The sequence below is a fragment of the Nipponia nippon genome, unplaced genomic scaffold (assembly GCF_047370975.1).
Source record: "Nipponia nippon isolate SJK-2023a ecotype South Korea unplaced genomic scaffold, ASM4737097v1 scaffold_4, whole genome shotgun sequence".
In the NCBI taxonomy this organism is placed as follows: Eukaryota; Metazoa; Chordata; class Aves; order Pelecaniformes; family Threskiornithidae; genus Nipponia; species Nipponia nippon.
In genome coordinates this window covers 123585209-123603571 of record NW_028262358.1, presented here as the reverse complement: position 1 = coordinate 123603571, position 18363 = coordinate 123585209, and the positions used below count along the sequence as shown (strand labels likewise).

At 44.3% G+C, this 18363-nt stretch overlaps 1 protein-coding gene across 2 annotated transcripts in view; it reads right to left on the bottom strand.

The window, feature by feature from the left end:
* Positions 1-2840: 2840 nt before the first annotated feature.
* Positions 2841-18363, bottom strand: part of XKR6 (XK related 6) — a 183381-nt gene continuing 167858 nt past the window's right edge. For both annotated transcript variants that reach the window (XM_087775528.1, XM_087775529.1), the window contains one exon: positions 2841-3805. In XM_087775528.1, coding sequence (XP_087631654.1) covers positions 2841-3805 — 965 coding nt within the window. The remainder of the gene's footprint in view (positions 3806-18363) is intronic.

The following is an 18363-nucleotide window of genomic DNA, read 5'->3' as shown; positions in this document are numbered from 1 at the left end:
AGATGTGTAGAGGAGAGCTCTTCACAGAAGGACCGAGGAGAGTCTTTACATGGGGCATGAGCCTCAGGGAGCTGGATCAGAGTAAGTCTACACTAGTATTAAAGGTAAGTAAGTCAAAAGAAAGTCCTGGGAGGAGAAATGCAGTCCTGTTGCTGGAGGATGGGAACCTCTGTGTTTTTATGACTCAGTAGCTGGGGACAGCAAGTTCACTTCACAAATTACCTCTTTTTATTAGACAGCATACTGATTAGGGAAGAAACAGGGTGAAATGTTAGTAGGACACTTGAGAAGGGACTGGTTATGGACACAGACAATGGATAAGGGAAATGAAAGCTTTTCAAAAAGATATGTGTGTGTGTATTTATATATGTATTTATGTGCACAGTAAACAAGGGACTGGGAATTTAGATAGGGGATGACAAGACAAAAATCCCTCCCTTTGCATGAAAATGTGACCATCATATTGGTTGTAATCAGAGCCCAGAAACATTTGCCTGAAATGGAGTTTGACTGGGAATTACAGTACCAGTGACAATTTGGCTTCTTATAAACTTTGCCGTGTGTCTATAGTTTGGCGTGAATGAGTCCTGCCCTCCATGAAAGGGACAGACACCAGTTAAAAGTTTTCTTTACAAAACAAAATGAAACAACTGAAGAAACCCCAGCATTTTCTCAGAACACTGCAAAGGATCACTGATTGAAAAAAATGTTTCTCTTCAGGTATATTCAGGCGAAGAAAGCATTCAGCTTCTTTAAACTGTTATATAAAATTGGTACTAGTTTCTTTAAATACTATTATAATTAAAAAAACCAACTGATTCTTCAAATTAAAAAAAAATCATAATAATACTTAAAAAATATCCCCCCCATGCTGATCTTCTCTTCAGAATAGGTCAGCATGGGAGTTTTGCACCCTAGACAGTTACAGTATTTCTGGAATAAAAAATTGCAAGTACACACAGAAAATACTACAGCATTCACTTAAAAATATCTCATTTTGTTGTTGTTGCTTTTCCCCTCCCAAGTAGAGGGATGGTGGGATTGAAAAGATGCCCTGAAATGGGAATATTCCTTTAAAGGAGCAATACTCTCGAAACGGAAAAGGGTGTTGGATAGACGCAAACCCGTGATTTAACTCGAAACAAGAGATCGAAACAAGAGATTCCAGCACAGAAACAGAATTCGAGAGATGTGAATGTTCAGACACCGAATGGGTTATTTGGAAATGTCAAGAAAACCACACAACCCTCAGCAGGTGACCGTCTAGGCTTTGCCATCATCGGAGGTGGCAGCATCTCCTTGCGGTGAGAAGGCTAAGCTAAACCACGATGCTCTTGCTACGCTCTTGAGTTTCCTCTGTTGTTGTTTCTCGCCATGTACTTACAGTAGAGGGTGACACGAGACAGTTTTTATCGGCAGTTCCCCACACGTACCGAGTTGAAGAATTCTCAGCTAAATCACAACAACAACATCAACAAAAATACAAAGCACCAAATCATCTCAAGACGTGAGTCAGTTTACAGGTTATTACCGTTTGAAGAAGTTTGTTGGTTGTTTTGTTGTTGTTTGTTTTTTTTTTATCCCGATTTTCATGTTTTGTTTTCCTTAAAAACAAAACAAAACAAAACAAAAATCAAAACCCAAAAACCCCAAAATGGAACGAAGGATGCTTTACAATCACTTTAAGGCTCGCACTGAATGAGACATGACAGGTCTTACACGAGATTACAAATAATACATGTATGCCTTTCACAGCCTTAAAATGATACAGTAGGTCAAATTATTTTGCCAGTCACTGATCAAGTATTGTGCCTTTAAATTGACTCGCTTTTTGCTACTATGCTGAGTTTTATTATTACTGAAATAGTTATTAGATATGTGTAAATGTACTTTAGTAGAATGTTTTTGGTATATAATTTCAATGTTTGCAGATTTCTTATTTTCCAGAAATCAAGGTGGCAGGCCTTATTCTGGGCTCAGACAGTTGTTATTTACTCCACTGAAGTCAGTGGCACTTTAGCGTGTGCAATTGTTTGAAACAAGATCAGATACCATATTAATCTGGTGCAAACCGACCATTACGCGTGGCCCATTTACACGAGGAAAACGGTTACATGGTGGGATTGCGTTTATAACACGACTCGGTCAAGGCTCGCAGGTTTGGCCAAATGGTGTTATAAATGCATTGCCAAATTGAGTTACAGACCTGATTTTGTCTTTCAACTGTTGGAAAAATCAAACTCCATTGGGGTTGTCTTGGCTTTGCTTTCTTATCTTTAGACATTTGGGTTTTTTCTGCTAAATCCAATAAGAGCAACAAGATTTTTTTTTCATATATTTCTCTCTTTTTGTTGTTGTTGTTCATTTTTTTCCTTTTTTTTTTTTAATTTTAAGGTTAGTATTTCAGTTGGTTGTTTTTTTCCTGGCATATAATCATCAAAGAGTTTTGCATGAGAAAGGTGACAGTACTTAATGAAACTCAGCACCTAAGGGCATAAGGCAGTTGTAGGTTTGTTTGTTTGTTTTTTTATTTTTCAATCAGCACCAATCCCATAAATAATGTTCTACACTTGGTGTACGGTATAAAACTGATGTGGAGATGCCTCCTTCTCCACCTGTGAATCCTAGGTGTGGAAGTTGAAATACTGTTTCTTGTGTGTAAAAAACAAAAGAAAAGTTTTTCTTTTTGTTTTTACTTACAAAACATAGAGAATATCTTTTTTTTTATACATACAGCAACCAGAAAGAAAGCTTATCTGAAGGTTTGTGTTTGTTTCATGATCTGTGTTTACCGTAAACAAAAATAAGGTCCCCTCTTTTACTTTTGCTTTAAGGAGCTTTTAAAGTGAAGATTCATATTGTAGCAACTCATATAAGAGAGGTCCATCTCTATACCTAATACCTACAGCTGTGGGGGTGACATACTGGAGGATGTTGATAGTTCTTCTTAACCTCCTGTCTACAAAATGAGCATCCCATGCAGGATATCTTTTTCTCGGGATGTCAATCTTAATGAGAGGCCCCTCGGGGGGGTAGGGTCGCCCAGATGGAGTAGATGGTACCATTGCTCTCACCTGGAAAACGGGCAAGCAAGTGTCAGCTGTGAGTTCCTCCTGTTGCTCCGTGACCGCTCTGGTGGGCGTAGCCTGGGCCCCCCGGTACCCAGGGGTTTGGGGTGCCATGGGCTCAACATCGGGGGGCAAAGGAATGCCCCAGAGCAGCTCGGCGCAACAGGAGCTGGCAAAGATCTTAGCTCTTGGCCCCATGGGATGCAGCACACCATAATATAACAGCATCAAAGCTATCCCAGCAGCAAAGCTAAGAAAGACACAACACAGTGCTGGCACGGCATATGAGTCAGTAGTGTCAGGATCTCTGTAAAAATACCAAAGGAGCGTCAAGGCAGCATTCTCCGTCAGGACTACCGTGTAATACGCAAACATTCTGTATCGAGTCCGCCCTTCCTTGACATTAAACCAGCAGAAAATGTACACAATCCCTACCACCATGTTGAAGAGGATCTCTTCCCACTTAGACATGCAGAAATCTGTCCCACCATGGATGATCCAGAAAGCCATGGCACACCAATGGACCACTACAAAGATCCCAAAGTAGAGCTGGAAGATGGAAGCAAAGAGAGCAAAAGAAAGAACTCGGGATGAGATGGTGAAGAGGCGCCAGAAGAGATGGATGAGGGCCCCTCTGTAGCTCATACTCTTCTTGTCGTCCCTAGAGTCCCGAAGAAGCTTGTGATAGGAGGCTAGCACCCAAGCCAGGGACATCAGGGAGGCCACAGAGGACACACCTGCCGGAAGACACACAGATCCACTGAGTTAGACAGGAGGTTTGGTTGAAAACATCATCTGCTCACTAAATTATTGCATCTGGGGCAGGCTCAGTAGCCCAAAGGTTCAACTCACGTCAGGTTGTCCTTACAGTCTAGAGGAGAGAAATACAGAAATATCAGTGTGGGAATTGGAAATTATGCTGCATTCAGGAGTTCTCTGACACAGCACACTATGCTTACATTCCTGTTGGCTCTGCCACCCCACTCCAGCTCTGCTCTTCTTACAAGGAACAGCCTCTGTCCTCATCCTCATTTGAGAATTTGATATCCAGATCCCATCTAAACGCTGCAGCCCAAGTATGAAGGTTACTGTCTGTAGGAAGGAGTCCATTTTGCAGTGCACTATTGCAAGAGCAGGACATCTATATTCCTTGTAACTGCATGGATCTTTTTTATTCTAAAATTCTTTCATACAATCAACATTCACATTGACTTCTACTTGATTCCGCCTTAATCAGGAATCCCTGTTTGCGTTCGCCTTTGGGAAAAATAGGCAGTTGGTCAGTTTTTTTGTCACCCTGTGGTAATATATAAATACAGGGAACATCAAGACTCATCAATACCCTCCAAATGGTCCCAAAAAAAAAGAATCTGATCCCTCCAGCGACTTCCCTGCCCTGTTTCCAGGATGAAGACCTATATTGGAGGTAGCTTATCTCCAGCCGTGTCTCCTGGATGGACCACAGATCCAAGTCACAGTCATGTCTCCAGCCCTGTCTCCAGCCCTGTCTAATTCTGCTCCTGGTGGGACCCCCTGAAGAGACCTTGGGTCTGGTCCACCCCCTTCCCTTGCCTGGGACTGTTGAGGGAGCCATTACCAGCGTACAGCTCTGCCCAATGCACTCAGTCCCTGCGGCACTGCTCCCATCAGTGATGGCATTGCTTGCCCTGGGGTCACCCTCGGTTCCCAACTCATCCCTCTGCACCCTGACATGGGGCAGGCACCCCATGCTATTCCAAAGGGGCCTGATCTTATTCCCCATCATAACCAACACTTAAACTATGTATTTGCTCCAATGGATAAAATAGTGCCCCATCACACCTCAGGAGCTTTTAAAAATACAATACCATTGATTATCACAAAGGTAAATTGAGCAACTCATTGAGCAAGGCATCATAATAAAAATTAATTGACAAATTCCTGGGAAAAGGCCACTGGCATCTCATTCCTTTGCTCCCACTGCTGCTCACTGAACAACTGCTCCACAGGTGAGGGAACAGACAATGGACTAACATCCATGATGGGAAGATAAATAATTTGGTAGCTAGACTTTGACTGGGCCTTTGCCAAAGATTTCTCTGGGAGCATCACCTATAAAATCTAAAGGAAAAATGCTAATGGTTTCAAGCAAAACAAACAATAACAAATGCCCCTCCATCTCTGATGTATAACATACTGGAAAATAGGCCCATCTTTATTTTGCTTTTACTACTTTAAGAAAACCCAAGCAGCAGCTTGCTGCAGCTTCTCAGGGTTAAAAAGCCAAAATATTTGACAACCCTCAATTTCTTCTCCTATTTTCTTCTCACTTTTCGCTCTGCCCACAAGGACCTAGCTCCCAAGGGGATGGAAGGAAGATCCACTGGCTCTTCAGACCTCACTCTAGAGACTTGATCTTATTTTTGAGGAGCCCACCCCACAGTGCGGTTGGGTTAGATTTCCCCCCCTCCAGCCTAGCTACACCTGGAGCAGAGGCACTGGAGAAGGTGACCAGGAAGGACGGCAGACCTCCATTTCTGCCCTTTATTGAAATTCTTCCAGCCTGCAGGTCCACCAAAACTACACCTTTCCACCAGCTCTCAAGTCTCGCTTTGAATACTTTGCCTTTGGGCTCACACATGCATTAGCATTTCAGACTGAATTTTAAAAAACAACAAACCACAAACCAGTAAGATCAGTGGCCTTATCAACGACAGAAGATTTAGGCCACCATATTTAAGAAAACCAGAATTTTCCTCAAGTTCTAAGTCCTCAATAAGAAACACTTGCATGTAGGACTTGGGGACTCTAATGGCGGAACCTTCTGAACATGAATAGCCTCAGCCCCAAACAGATGTAGATTAGATTTATTTTTAACCTACCAGATGTGTTACATTTTTGGTAGACATAATTAACAGTTGTGGAAGGCTGAGCAATGCCACACAATTCTTAAGGTAAGTGCTGCTATGTGTACAAGTTCTGCTTGTTGCCGTATCTTCTAGCTATTCAGTTTTAAAACTTTCCATGATTAGCAGAAAAAAAAAAAAGTCATGTATTGTCTTATTGTAGTGCTGTTATACTAGAAACTTGTATGGCATTAAATGTACCTGTATACTGAAACTCAAGCAGCGCCAACCCACAAGAGACAGATGTGTCACACTGGCTTAAAAATGTTTCTCTTGGGTTCGTTTATTCTAGAATAGAGAGAGGAAGAAAATACACCAGAAACAAAAACCCAATGTACACATAAAGGCTTTTCCCACTGTAATGTTTTCAGTGCAGAAACCTACACTAATCACAGTCTTTGCTGTAAATTGCACAGAGCTGGCTGAGAGTATATGTGTTGAGTCACTCATATTGCACAGTACCATGCCTGCTGATAGTCATCTGAATGTTTCCTCGAGTCAACAGAGAGGCAGACACCCCCAGAAAGTGATTCACCCTGTCCTAAGATCCATGTGTGGGACAAGGGGGGTTGACTCATGCTCCCAAAGTGTCCGTCTCCATCCCTTGACAAGGGAGTGTGGGGACTTGCAAACAGCAGCAGTCAGACAGGATGAGTCCTACCCTACAAAACAGTTCGTTGCCTCCTCATTTGCACTAAGATCTGAAGGGGGAGAATGACATTTTGACATATTCCTGCCATTGTTTAAAAATTCACGACTCTGTGCAAATGCGAATTTTGGCATCATAATGATGAGCAGGATCTGGACCTGGGCGTAATGGGTGTGCGATCAGTAGGTGGACATCAACAGGACCCATGGAGCGATATAGAGACCTCTCTGGTACTTCTTACTGTGTTGCTACAGAAATTATTCCCTGGCTATTTCATACAGACCTAAATGAAAAAGCATGCCTTGGCTTTTGCCATCTTGACCATGAGTTTCTCATTCCCATCTTTCCTTTTTATTTCTAGCCTGTGACATCTTCATACAATGTACAATTCTCACAGACTGTGGGATAAACTTTTCCACATCTCCAGGCCTTATTTCTAAGCAACTAGAGAGATCTCTCCGATTAGAACTAGAGCAAAAAGTCCTGGAAAGTTGGATCACATGGGAAGTATTTTTTTATTTTGATTTTGACTTTTGCACATGGTGACTGACGCACCTTCATCTAGCATGAGTGGGTTTCAACTCCCTTCCAAGGTTTGTTTATCAAAGGGTTAGGGTTAGTTTAAAACTGAAGTCACTTCAAAAAACCCACTCCCACTCCTCCCACTCTGTGCTTAGTCTTGGGAGTGGAAAATACCCACCATCAACTGCCACATCCCTGTGGGCATTCTCAAGCCAGGAGGACATCAGCTACCATGGGGCTGGAAGCCTTGTGGCTGCATCTGTGGGACCTGTATCTCACCTGCCCATAACAAGTCAGACTGGCATAGACTGGGGTTATCTTCAAACTCTCTGCACCGGGCTGTACAACAGCCCTTGAACTCCTCCTGTCACCTGCTAGAAACAATGAGTGACTCACAGGCCGTAGTCAGCACCACTGAGGAGTCAAGCCCATGTGTCTTGAATGACACATCACAAGAATTAGTCCCCCAGATCCCTTTAGAAATGTGCCCTGAAGTCCTTACGGTGAGACATCTCTTAACCTACATTCAGTATGGTGAGGTAGAGCTTTATAATGTCCCCATTTGGCAGAAGCAGCACTAAGATTTGAAGGATTTATCCAAAGTCTCATATAAAATCCATGCTAAAGCAGGGAATAGATCTCTTTCACATCACAGTGCACCTTGCATTTCAGACAGGATTCAGCTCCTACCATAGAGACTCACCTCGGGGTGTCCATGGATGAGTGATGTCTCTTACTTTACACAATGGAGAATTAAGTCTCAGCGCAACCATCACAGATGGGAATTCAGCAACATTTGAGGTGCTCTAGGATATTCCAGACCTCCATGTGGAGCTGGCAGATGTGACAAACTTGCATCCAGAAGACAAAAACGTTTTTGAGCTGGGAGCTGGAGTGAGGCAGCGTACTCAGGGCATCTCAAATGACACTAGGCAAAAGTCAACTAAATTGTTTCCTGAGTCATTACAGCCAGTGGAGCCAGAGTTGTACAAAGGTTGTTGTTTAGACCCTGTGGCTGTATTGCCTACATCTCCACTGAACACAAGGGAAGCTTGGACACCCCCATCACATGGAGACACCTCCATCGAAGACACCTTTTTTTAGGTGTCTGAATCTGGAGTGGAACTCGCCCATCATCTTGAACTGCTTTGATGCTGACTTCTAATTCTGCCTTTCTCAGGGGGACCTAACGAACAGTCCTCAATGGTAAACACATCTGGCATGGAGATTAAGCAACAGTAAATAGTGAAGAGAAATGAGAAAGCAGTGGGGAATAAGATGTCTGTATAAAAGGCTAAACTTTCTGAGAAGAGTATTGGACCAAGGAATAGAGTCTCTGAGAAGGTGAAACAAGAGCCATTGCTTGGGATCATGAAAACATAAGTGGCCTAGAGTACAATGCAGGTAGCGATCTGATACCGGAGGAGAGGAACATGAACCCCTCTGAGTTCAAGGGAAGGTCCTGGAGCCTTACTGAAGCTCACAGGGGCAGGCTGAATATCAGCCTGTTTCGGTTTTCATCCTCTAGTTCTTACTGATGGCCCAGAAAAAGAAAAGGCCATCTCAGAAATATAATAAGGTTCTTTGAAAAAAAACACATCCACAAGAGAGACTCAAAACAATGACTCCCCTTAAATTGCCATTGCTGTTTTTAAAGCCCATCTATGTGCAGGAATAAAAACAGCGCATGAAAAGCCATCCCCGTCTACCTGGCCTATTCATGCTATGCAATTACACATGGCTTTACAACTAGTCTAATAAAAGCTGTAGACGAATCATACACATACAAAAAAAAAAGAATATTTAAAGTGAAGAATATATCCATTTTTTTCTTACTTGTAGAGTTGTTCAGGTGAGGAGAGAGGTTTTTCACTAGGTATGTACAGTTCTAATCACGAATCCCGCTGCATGTTATTGGCTCTAAGTAATTTGAAGGCACTTACTGTAGCATATTCCCTAAGTATTTACTGTGGTGCCTGTCCCTTTAAACCTCAAAATGATGCCTAAATGGTGCTCTATTTCTTTTTTGACATTAATTCTCCTGAAGACTCTACTGAAAGAAAATGGGAAGATACCAACATTTCTCCTGGGTGAGCTGGAGAGCCAATATTCAGTGCGACATGAAACCTTCCATCAACCCCTGTGCGAAGGCAGCACTTGCTTAATGCCAAGTGCCACGGCTCGGTTCCTCCCCATCACTCGCTGGCTGCTCAGGCCTCTGTGCCGTGAACCCTGTTATCGTGTTTTCCCCTTTGGGTGGCACGTTCCTCCCTGAAGCTCAGTATGAATCTAGGAACAGCCTTTCATTTTGATGCACACAGAGTGAAAATGCAGTTATATACAAAAGAGGGTGAGCCAGATTCTGCTTTTTTAACAACATTGCCTGAAAGCCGCTCCCCCTTGCTTTTTAATCTTTTTTTATTTATTTGCACTGGAGTAAAAGGGGTCAGAATAAGACCCTGGGTCTGATTTTCATTTGTTCCTGCTGGAGTTTCATGCTTGATCTTTCTTTCTTCTTTCCTTTCAGAGGAGGGAATGACTTTTGTCTTCTTTCCTTCATTTTCCCTCTTTGTTTTTCGCTTTGAACATGGAAAAATATGGATCATTACCAGTATATAAATAATAAAGGCCTGCATAGACTGTTTTGCCATGCATTTTCCTCACAGGATTTCAGGACACTTCCTTAACCAGTTTCTCCAGTGTCGCCACCAGTCCATTATGGCAGATGAACACTATTCCACCTGTGGTGAACATCACTCATAAGTCTGACCGAGGAATGGCCTCCTCACATCTGTGCGACACCTCTGTACTCTGCTCAGAGCTGGAGTGACCAAGGATGAAAAACCAGAGCCTGACACTGGGAAGAGATGTTACACTGGTGTCCTGTCCTTCACTCTTCTGAGACCTTCCTCTAAGGAGTATCACAGCCCCGTTCTCCCCAGGACCTGACTCCCACAGGACACAGCATCGCCAGTCCATAAGAAACAGAAAACTGCTGGTGACTGTTTGGGAAAGGCAGGAAACAAAAGTAACTTGCTCCGTTCAAGGACCAACCTCCAGGTAGGTCTGGACAACAAGAAGAGGGTCTTCTACCAATGAATCCCACTGGGACTTCATAACACAAGGCTTGCATTGAGTTTCTATACAGGATAGTCCGTGTCCAAGCTAGCACAAGGAGGGCTCTTCCACATTAGACCAGAGGAACATCCACATTCCCAAACCTTTTATTGTGAGAGTGAGAAAGTCCATAGCAAGGCAACTTCAGAACAGGTTGCTCACATGAAGAATTGCCCTCCCACCCCTTGCCAGTAAAAGGCTGGCTCACATCCTGAAATGTGAATGCTTCCTAAAACCTTTTTGCTAAATTAAGATGTCCTCACTGACCCCAGAAACGCTGGATCTCTTTTTAGTTTCCCCTCAACCTTCGCCTTAGCACTGCCTTGAGGAACTGAGGTCCACAGGTTCACTATGGATTGTGTTTCAAAAGGACTTGCTTTTCTCCCCTTTCATCCTGCTGCCTTTCAGTTCTCCCAAATGCCCCTTTTTCTCTACTGCTGGAAGAGGTGACCGGCCATATTCGTCTGATCTGTGCTCTCATTATCTCAGCTGCTTCTGTCATGTCTCCTCCTATACATCTCCTCTGTGAATTCAGGAGCTGCCAAACTGGCTCAGGCCCTGGGGCCATCTAGTCTTGTATCTTCTCCTGCATGCAAGCCCGCAACTGATCCTTCTGCACAAGCACCCCAGGCCAAGCAGAAATGGGATAATCTGCCTTCTGCTTTGGGTTGTCCTTGAATACCCTTAGCGAAGTGTCAAATCTCCTGTTGAAAATGTTGGCTATCACCGACCACATAAGGATTAGCAAAGCTTCCCCCCTTCATTAAAACACTTTTAATGAAGATCTTCTTTGCATCATGTGCCTCAGTGTTTATCTCACCCAAGGAGAGCTGTCTGAGACATGGGATGAGTTGCCCTCTGGAAATGCCTCTCTGTCTCTCCATTGACTACACCTGGAGTGTGGATGATCAAACTGGAATGACCAAACAAGAAGTGGGTAAGATGAAAAGTACACTAGGTAGCAGTAGTTTGGCATCCACCAACTCCCCACAAGAGCTCAGAGGAGAGGTCTGAGTCCCAGCAAGGTGAGGAGAGCAGAAAGGAGGGTTGGGGAAAACTGTTCCTGGCTCCAAGATGAGCAGAATAGCTAGCATTGGCTTCTGCAGAGCAGAAGTTGACAGAGCCAACATAACGTGGGCAAATTCAAGTGATGCAACACAATGATTTTATACCACTGAAGGCCAAGCAGGCAAAACAATCCCCCAACACCCTCCTGATGAGAGAAGGGTGCCATGATCAGTCAGAGGACATATTCAAGTTGCATTTCTCTGAACAGCCAGAGTTATCACTATCCTCAAGAAAGTGGTAGCAGAAAGATAATATCCCCCTGCTACATCAACGAGAAGGCTGATCTCAACAGGCGTGTATGTACACAGTCCTCATAGGTGTGTAAGTAAGTCCACTATTCGCTTTCCATAATAGCCTTCCCCTTTTCCTAGAATGCTGACCACAGGTATCTCAGGTTTTACCTATTTATGTAGGCAAAAAAGCTGCTGACATGCACTCCACAGCTGAAACATTTCTGGCAGCAATTAGCTGAAATCTCAGTCCTTATATATGCACAGATCTTCAAACAAGCCTCATCTCACTTAGCTAACCGAGATCTTTGATCTTGTATAGTGGATTGCCACCAGATAATGGCTCATAAAAAACCAGTAGAGAGGAGAAGGGCACATGGGAACCCAGGCCCTGAGAGAACCTGGGTCACTGTGGTGACATCTAAACTAGCAAACAAGAAACAGAGCCAGGACTATTTGTTGACCCTGAGCCCAGCTGGCAGAGTCTGCCATGTCCATACTATTAAACTCTCTCAGTAGTTGTATCCAATCTGCCTTTTGGGAATGGTTCCTGAACTATGTGAACTCATTTTCTCGTGCCTGGGAAAGCTTTGGGAAAGGGTTAGCCAGCCAAAACTGTATGAGCGACCATGTTAACAGAATCACTCGAGTGCCAGTGCTTGGGCACTGTTTGCATTACAGGTATAGACATAATCTGTGCACAGTCCTCTGCGTATCACAAACATGGTCATATAATCCCCTTCATCACTTTAAAAATAGTGTGAAAGACCTGTGGTTCAACTCCTGGAGACGGAGCCTCTCATATTATCAGATTTTCCAGGCTGGGGTTTTTGGCAGAGTAAATTAGCCCAGGTGCCTGCTGTGTCCAGACAGCTCTGGGGAGCCCAGGCATGGCAGCTAGAGCTTAGGTAAGGTGTAATACAGATGTGTACACAGCTTTATGCCAGCAAAATGTTATTGTGGCAGTATAGGTTAATCCTTCTAGGAATCCGGTCTCAGCTATGCTCTCAAAGTTATGTCTGAGGAAAATGCCAGCATGACTGTATTGCTATAGCTAGATGGGCAAACCCTGCCTTACGGAGAAAAGCCCTCTTCTGAAGGTCTAGCCAGCCACCAGAGTCTCTGATGGGAGTTTAATGGTGGAGTTAAAGGAAATTAACTTCAAAATCACACTTTTCAGGGGGAGCAATGCGTGGCAGGTGTCTAAGATCACTCAGGAATCTAGGGTGAGTTTGGTGAACAGTTTCAGTCCTAAAGAAGCTGGAGGCAATCATGGAGTAGAGGAGAGGGGACACACACAACAAGACTAATCTTGCCTTTGGAGTCCTTTTTGATGTGACATTAATTATTATGACATTATTTATGACATGAAGCTATTTATTTTGAAATGGCTCTTCCATTTTGAAACTTCCCCTAAATATTAAGAAAATGTGAAGAAAAGAATTCACTGTCCTCCTTTCACCAAAAACAGATAGTCCCACTTCAGTGGATGTTATTTTGAGGGTGTTAATATAGAACAGTTCTTTCCTTTGTGATTTTTGGCTAGTAAACCAGAAATCTCATTAACCTTATTGATGGTGTTTTTGATGTCGGTATGGGGCTACATTTGATGGTGTTTCCAACTAGAATAGCTGCTGCTATCACTTAAATTGGGGTTCACGTAGCCCAGTAACCCACACCCCCAGCAATGAGGACTCAGGCTATCTTACACAAGTGCCAATATCTCTCCAGGATCTTCCCACCATGCCCTGGTGCATCCTTCCCCAGTCCATCCTCCAAAGGGCATGGTGAATCTCATGTGGGCAGGGCTGCACTGAGGTTCATAGAGACAATCAGAACCAACAACTATGTGCATCTCTGTCTTCTAATGCCACACATACAGGAACAAGAGATGATCTGGTCTGAGCCTGGTCTAAATTGATCCAGGTACCAATCACCTGGACTAATTCTGCAGTGGAAATGTGCTGGGAGAGCAGCAGCCAGGATTTCCTGGGCACAGTTGAGGTTGTTTGGAAATAAGAGCATGAGAACTCTTAAATGTGTCTGTTTCCATCAAAAACTGTATGAATTGCCACTCTATTTAAAGCAAGATACCCTCTGCACAGTCATCACTGTCATCACTGTCACGAGGACATGGTTTAGTGGTGGACTTGGCAGTGATAGGTTAACAGTTGGACTTGATGATCTTAAGGGTCTTTTCCAACCTTAATGATTCTATGATTCTATGATTATAAAGACTTCAGTTAAATTCCTGTTAATCTGAACACCTTTAACCACTGTCTCAGAATCACACTGGAAAAGAACCCCACCTGAATCCCCAAAAGTGAACAGCCACAGACAAGAGGATTTGAAGCTCTTTGAGAGACCCCAAGAGATTTCGTTTGAAATGCTACATCAGCATGTCCTGACAACACCTCCAGTGAGGACAGGATTTCAATATATGCATGCAGAGCAAAATCCCTTTTTGTAGGCAATGCTACAGGGCAGTAGAGTCTATCACAGAAACCTGGTTCAACTTGAAAGGAACATGGCCAGCAGAGAAGTGTACAAGTCATCTCTATAGACTTCAATTGCTTTTTCTTGGTGTGCTTTCTGGTTCTTCTTGTGCTCATTTGCTTCTGACCTCAGTCCAGAAATCAGAGTAGCCTGAGCAGAACCTTGTATCTACATGGCCACCAGCATAGCCCAGAGGCATCCAAATCTTACTGGGCACCTGAGATGGGAAAAAAGTCAACCTAAGCTACCTTTATAGTTAATATGGAGAACTAAGCACCACCACTAGCATGGATCTACCATGGATCTCTAGAGACTAAAGACACTCAAGTATGACTGTGCTGCTCTTGTAGCCTCTTGGTTAGATGTGCAGTGTTGTGTGGTCGTTGATTGCTGAGATCTAGATTTTTTCCCTCTGCTATTTGAAATAGTTTTTCCCAGAGCAACAGGAGAAAAAAAAAAAACGAACATGTGATTACTGTAACTGGGAAGAATAAAATCCAAGAGGAGTTACTCTTGGAGGAAAAAATCATATTGCACATTCAACAGCTGGTTCTTTGTGAAGGACATTTTAGACCCAACTTTTAGCAGCCAGTTCTTTGCTCAGAGTCTTGAGTATATTGAATCTCTTCACAGACTCCAGCAGAGTCGCTCCCAGTTTATACTCTGCAAAGATCAGAATGAGCCTCCTATATTGAAATTTTTCAGACCTAATGATAGTTGAACTCTACCGCTAGGAACCTTTAGAAGAGAAACACACCTTATGATCTTACTAGAATGCACTGAAATGGGGGAAAAAAACTTTACTAAGGAAAACAACACATGGCTTGTTATAGAATAAAATCCTTCCCCACCCATTTCTATGTTCTGAGTAGGGACAGTTGGCATGAAACAACACAACTCTGCAAACACATACAATATACTTGCATTTTAACACCGTACATTTGATATTTGTTACAGCATCTTTATCCTGGCATTCTTTTTTTAATTCAGATGAGAACCGCAGCCATGGAGAAGAATTTAAATCTGCCTAGCACAAGTTGAAAGGATGTTGTAATCTCGCAGGTGGGACTAAAATACTCTGAAAAATAGGGGAGCACATCAGCACTGGAAAGGAAAGCCCTAGGAGTTCTGCTGTCTGCTTCTGAAAGCAACCCTGAGAATCTCTTTTCCCTAGCACAGGTCTGGGGCAGTTTTTGAACCTGGGACACTGTGCCTAGAGATCAGTAACTGAGGAAAGCCTAATTCTGTTGACTGCTACATCCATGTCATTATTGTGTCTCAGCCTGCAAAGCAGGATGGCCCAATCCAGACTGCTTGCTGGGAATCATCCTTGGCCCATGCTAACACCTGAGCCAAGCCTGGGAATTGTTTGGGTTGGTGCAAGCTGCCGTGGGCTAAAAATGTGCCAAGGACTGTGCTGATAACTGAACCACGTGGATGACCGAGATCTGATGGCTGTGCTCATGTTCTGATGTGTTTCAGTTTATTAGCATATATGAAACCTAACAGACTCGTCACCAGATTGGGGAAGCAACATCTTCTGCCAGGGCTTAGTGAAGAAACTTCCTGCTATAAATACAGCTCCCACGGCCAGTTCCTTGGAGACGAGGCAACATCAAGGCAATGTTTCAAACAGTCTGTGACAGTACCAAACATGGATCCTGCAAACCACCTCTGGTTAATGGTTTGGCCTGGACACGGAAAGCTTGCAGGTCATTAGAGAAATAACTTCATCCCAGTCCTGGAAATGCTTTTGACCTGATGGGGAAGAGGAAGGAAACCCAACTTGGGTCACACTCATGGGCCAAGGTAAGAGGTCTTCGTTCAGTGTGTTTAGAGGAGATGTGTCAGCAGTGCACACTTTGCTAACCTTATCATTTGTAAATCTTTGTTATTGTGTAGGGGGCCATTGGTGGAATTGTCTCAGCATAATTGCAGGTGAGGGGACTGGTCTCCTGAAAAGAAGAAGCATCTCAACACTTCTGGAGAGTACACAGGGCTGGCATCATTAGAGCGAGTCTGGCAGAGCATTGCTGTGAGGGGGAGTGACAAAGTGACAAAAACGGATGTGGTGCAGCTGGTGCTGTCTCGCAGTGGGGTAGCTGAAGGCACCAGGGACACCGATTTCCAAGGATAACAGCAGGAACCCGTTTCTTCCTCTGCTTCCCATGCTTTGTACACTCTGCAAAGGTCTAAGCAGGACAGAACTCAATGACACGCCAGCATCCACCGGTTAAGTCATGCTCAGGTTGGCTTGTCTCTCCTCCTGGGTCTTTTTGCCTTCTCAGAAGTTCATGTGTGTACAAGATGGAGTTGAGACTGCCTCTTCAACAGGTTAATGAACATCACCTTCCCCAAGGACAGGCTGAGATCAAACCATGCATCCGTTCCCCTACTGCAAACGTCTGTTTGCACCTTAGGATATTTCAGATATGGGCTCCTGCAATAGGGAAACAGCCGTGCCTGGTGGACGTCCCCCATCAGTGAGCATCCGTGCGAAAACGTGAACATACTGAGGGCACTGAGAGCATGAGATTGGTCAAATGCCACTTAGGACAAAAGTCATTTCAGCAGATTTCCACTGACTCAGTAAATCTGCTGCACTCCCGGACTCAGGACTGTCACCCCGAGCTGATCATCTAAAACAACTGATAGTTTCTGAAACAAGAGAGCTCTTTCCTTCAATACTCAGCAATTTTGAGCCAGTTGCATCAACCTGAACTGCTCCATCTACATCAGGGGTAGAAACACAGAGAAGTCCCTGCCTACCACCATCCCTGCATCTTCCACAGTTTTTTTGCACCTCAATGTCTATGTGCTCTCTGTTTACCCAGAGTTAGCATGCTGTCCTGGATGCCTGACATAAACCCCAGAGCTGCACACTAGAGCAACCTGAAGAGGAAAAGAGTTGAATTTCCATGCATTTTGCTAGCCAATTGCACAGCAGTGTGCAGCCACCTTTTCCTATACTCTAATCATGAATCTGCCGTTAGAGGTGTGTCTCCAAGAGAAAGTCTGCAGCATAAAATTACCTGAAAAAGCCTTAGTTTCCCGCCTGGAATCTGTTTGGCATGAACTTGCTCCCCAGGAGCCTGCAGTATAGAGATCCTCCCCAAGACCTTAGGCTACTCAAACCTCTCTCTCCGTGCCTCAGTTTCCCAGCTGGCCTGCAGCTCCTACGAACAGGATGAGCTAATGCTTGTGTAGTGCTCTGATGATGTAACCCCCTCCCAGTGATTACCATAGTCTAAGCCTAAAATTGGCAGCACTGGCCACCTGCCAGTGCTGTCCCGTGAATGGTGACTCATCTTTATTGGCTGTGGCATGTCATATGCGTGATGGTGGCACATGATATGGAACAGAAGGGTTTTTATCAGCGCTCCAAAATAACAGAGCGAGAGCTATGGCAAGGTGGTGGATGGAGAAGCTGCAGGTGGGGATGGGCTAAGGGATGACATCTCTCTTTGGGCTTGCTCCAAAGCCCATTGGAAAAAAAAAAGCTGTCACTGGCTTCAAAGGCGCCTGGACACAGTCCTTTCCCACCGTGCTGGGACAATACGGCTGATGATAGGGCAAGCTTTCCCCATGCTGCTCACTGCCAGTGTGCCTCGGGCTTGGCCTGCTCTCAGCATGCCAGAGCAAGTACCCACTGCCAACTGTGGAGATGGCTTTTTGATGCTGCTGAGAATTGGCCCGGGACCAGCGACTCATTTCAAGCAGGGCACCAAATTGCTATCTGTCATCCGGCTTTGGTGAGAAGGAGGGGAAGGCAGGAACAGAGCCATATGCCCCAGTCTGGCAAAGCACTTGAGTCATATGAGTGGCCTCCCAGGCGAGCTGCTTATGTGTTTGGAGCTCTCTGGCCATTTTGTGAGGTGCCTCCTTGGTCTGCTGATGAACATTTAAAGGGAAACTGTGGTTGAATCAGGACAAATTTTCAACGCAGATTACCCTGGTTCCTCCCTGCCAAGCCCCTTCAGCAAGCACACAACTGGTGGGGTCCCTTGCCCACATGGCAATGAGCAACTGCTTTTCTGCTCATGCCTCTTCTGTCATAGGGAACCAGGGCTGAGTGATGGATGTTTCCTATTTCTTTTACTCCCCAAGGAATGGCATGAAAGAGAGAAGAGAGAATATGTCTTCAACCCCATTGGCAAAGTTTTTCCTTTTTCCAAAGCATCTTTTTTCCTTATGCTCTGTCTCACAGCCCAAGGCAAAGCCCAGAGTGTGACTCTGGTAGTCCTTTCACCCACCCCATCACCTGTTACTGTTACTGAGGACTCTATGATGCAAAGAATTTTTTAGGCATACATTGCAGTATCTTGCTG